This window comes from Aspergillus alliaceus (genome assembly GCF_009176365.1).
Source record: "Aspergillus alliaceus strain CBS 536.65 unplaced genomic scaffold BDW43scaffold_118, whole genome shotgun sequence".
Taxonomy (NCBI): Eukaryota; Fungi; Ascomycota; class Eurotiomycetes; order Eurotiales; family Aspergillaceae; genus Aspergillus; species Aspergillus alliaceus.
Genome location: NW_022474801.1, coordinates 18,434 through 21,355, shown reverse-complemented (window position 1 = coordinate 21,355; position 2,922 = coordinate 18,434). Strand labels below are relative to the sequence as shown.

At 46.6% G+C, this 2,922-nt stretch overlaps 1 protein-coding gene across 1 annotated transcript; it reads left to right on the top strand.

Moving 5' to 3' along the window:
• Positions 1-397: 397 nt before the first annotated feature.
• BDW43DRAFT_305026 (uncharacterized protein) lies at positions 398-2,709 on the top strand (the record flags this gene model as incomplete). The annotated part of the gene is made up of 3 exons (XM_032045719.1): positions 398-956; positions 1,007-1,516; positions 1,565-2,709. The coding sequence occupies 3 exons, from the start codon at positions 398-400 to the stop codon at positions 2,707-2,709; spliced, it is 2,214 nt and encodes a 737-aa protein (XP_031893714.1).
• Between the last annotated feature and the right edge of the window lie 213 nt (positions 2,710-2,922).

Below are 2,922 nucleotides of genomic sequence, written 5' to 3'. Positions count from 1 at the left end.
CTTAGAGGTACAGGCTACCAGGGCACTATAATGTATATTGACTTCCACGCCACATTATTCCGCCCACGAGGTTTGTAAAACAAAGTTTCAACCTAGAGGAAAGTGTTAGTAACTCTAATCCAACTCTACTAACCTTCTTTCCATTTGCCACGATCTATATAGTTGTCCTACGCAGTGTTATGTCCCAAAGAGTAGAATGACGATATGTTGCTTAGGTTGAGATATTGGTATAATATCTCCTTCGGGGGGTATAAGGTCGCCTCTGGAGAGGATCAATGGTGCATTTCTAACCTTTAATTCTAAAGGCAACACCCAAAAGCTCGATTAGTAAACGTCAGAGAAACAGAAAACGACTTTGTACGGTTGATTTATTCGCCTGTGAATGAAACATGTACAGATGGATCTTCTATTCGGATCAAACCACAGTCCCGAGAATGCATTACATACATTCCTCGAGTCACTCCCGGCGCATAGCCACCTAGATAGCCTCACGGAAATCCTTACCCTCGCCACTGACACCGATGAACGTGTAGCAGAATTCATGGATGTTGTCTGGCAGCACATCTGTCGGAACAGTCTCTGGTCCTCCAAGTATAACAATTTCCAAGATTATTGTGATGCAATCGACTATAACTGTACTGTTTGGCCAGTTATCCAGAGACATAAGAAAACAGATCGCGCCAAGAGAATCAGTGCCCAGACAATACTCCGACAATGGAATGTCCCGGTGCATTCCGCGATTCCGGTCAACTTGCAACCGCCGTTCTGGAGCAAGCACTTGCTAAGCCTCATAGCTACTCTCAGTAGGCATACAACCCTGGATGAAGCATGTGTCCTGTTGAGAACAAGCGTTGGGCAGCGGCCACGGAGAGGCCGCAACCATCATCTGCTTCTAGCAAGTGACGTACAGCGTGTCTTAGACCATCTAAATGTTTCTCGGAAAGGAGCTCACAGGAGTAAGTGCTCTAAACGCAGTTAAGGGGCCCAAAAATCTAAATGTACTTAGCCGCGAACGAGAGTAACGGCTCAGATGCATATCACCCTTTGTACCAGGGAGTTCCCGTCAGTAAACAACACAGTCAGAGAGGCATTGCACAACCAGGTATGACTGTTTATCGACCTACCTCGTCGGGAAATTCGTCGCCCCAGACTCGCTCAACAAGTATGTTTAGCGAAGAGTTAGCTGGAAGTCCCGAAACCGTCTCAAGCGAACTGGAATCTTATGCGGATGACACTAGCCAGGCGAAGCTACCATCTTGTCGCTGTGCTCCGATCTGCCTTCCCCTCGTACTGTTACTATCATCACCCAACCATTATTGTATCCAGCTACTTGCTGCAGAACTGGTGAATTGGGCACACACAATCTCATGGAGGAGTCTCTGTTATGAACATCTTAAAATCCTTGCCAAGCTTGTTACACAGGAATATGTTTCGGACAGAAACAGAGTGGACATAATTCACACCCTGGAAGGCTCCTTGGCACTGAACAGTGGACCCAGTCATGACTTGAGGTGCAGTAAGTTGACTCAGAAGTATTGGAGCTTTTGTTCGTGACGCCTAATAGGGGTAGTCATCGAGGAAGACGAATTGCATACGCTACAGATTGAACCGTTGGACTTACTCTGCCGTTACGCGGGACTGCCGGATGGCATGTGGGGCTGGGAAAGAGACGGCCTCCTCCACATACCCGGATTTTTTGACTATATGGAAAGGTTAGGAGTTTTCAAACGTGTTCGCATGATTTTGGGTGAAGATAAGGCTACACAAAGCGCCAGCAATCTGCCTAGCCAATGTAGCAGCCCAATATCCCTCTGCTACAGTTTATTGGCACAAATGGTACAACAGGACCCAGCCTATTACGCAATCCTTGTCTCCTGTCGCCCCGACAAGAACTGGAAACTTATTCATCGGCCCCGGCGCAGTGGACACACCTTTACCTTTCGTGAGAGAGATGTTGCCCTTGGTGTATCAACCGAGCGTGCAAGGTCGCTAGTGAATGGCGATGGAGCCAGCGATATTCAAAGCACAGTTGTTCTTCCCGGTGAACAATCGCTACAAACTGTTCAGCTAATTCCTACTTCCCAGCAGTATCTTCCAAAATTGGTCGACAAAATTGAAAACCAGGGAAGGCAGCCTCCATCCAGCCTACCCGACCTGGCAATTTTGGCATACGATAAGGTTGCCGAGCAGGAATTTGGTACTCCCCAGAACATCACACTGGGGCATGGTGATCTAATCTTGGCTTCGCCAAAGACTTTGAGGTTGCCACAAACGTTTTCTGCTTCCAATCTCCTCAATATGTCTCAAAGTGGGTTGGGTAATGATTTTAATACCCTAGAGAATGGCCGTGATGGTATGTGGACACGCCTATCAATTATCAGCAATTGCCACCGACTAGGCGATAAGTACCTAGGAGCAGATGAAGGTTGGGCAGATTCCATTGGGTGTGATACTAGTGTGATAGATAGCTTTAGAATGAGTTACGCCAGTGCTCTAGGGGAGGCTCTCGTTGGTAGAAGGGAGTGGAGAGACCCAAAAGTTATACTCGAACGCAACCTCGTCCTTGGAAATGATATATTTGGTGCTGTAGAGTTTGTGGGGGCAATCCGTGAACAGCTAGCAGCCGATTTCCATAACACACTGGATCTCCTCCGTTTGGGACAGGGCAATGATGGGTCTGGTAAGTTTGTTTGCAATACTAGTCTTTAGCATCCGCCTACTCCACTAAAAAATTATATTGCAACAGGCAAGCCGCCTGAGCCTGTGTTCATTAGTTTGACCTTTTTTCACGATAAAATTTTGCTTCCTAACAATAACCGCCTTGTGTTAGTGTACATCATGAAGTATACATATTTCAAATTGTGTCCTTGAGTCTCCAAAAATTTACATATCGTGGCTGTAGATTGTCTACATTACCTTCCA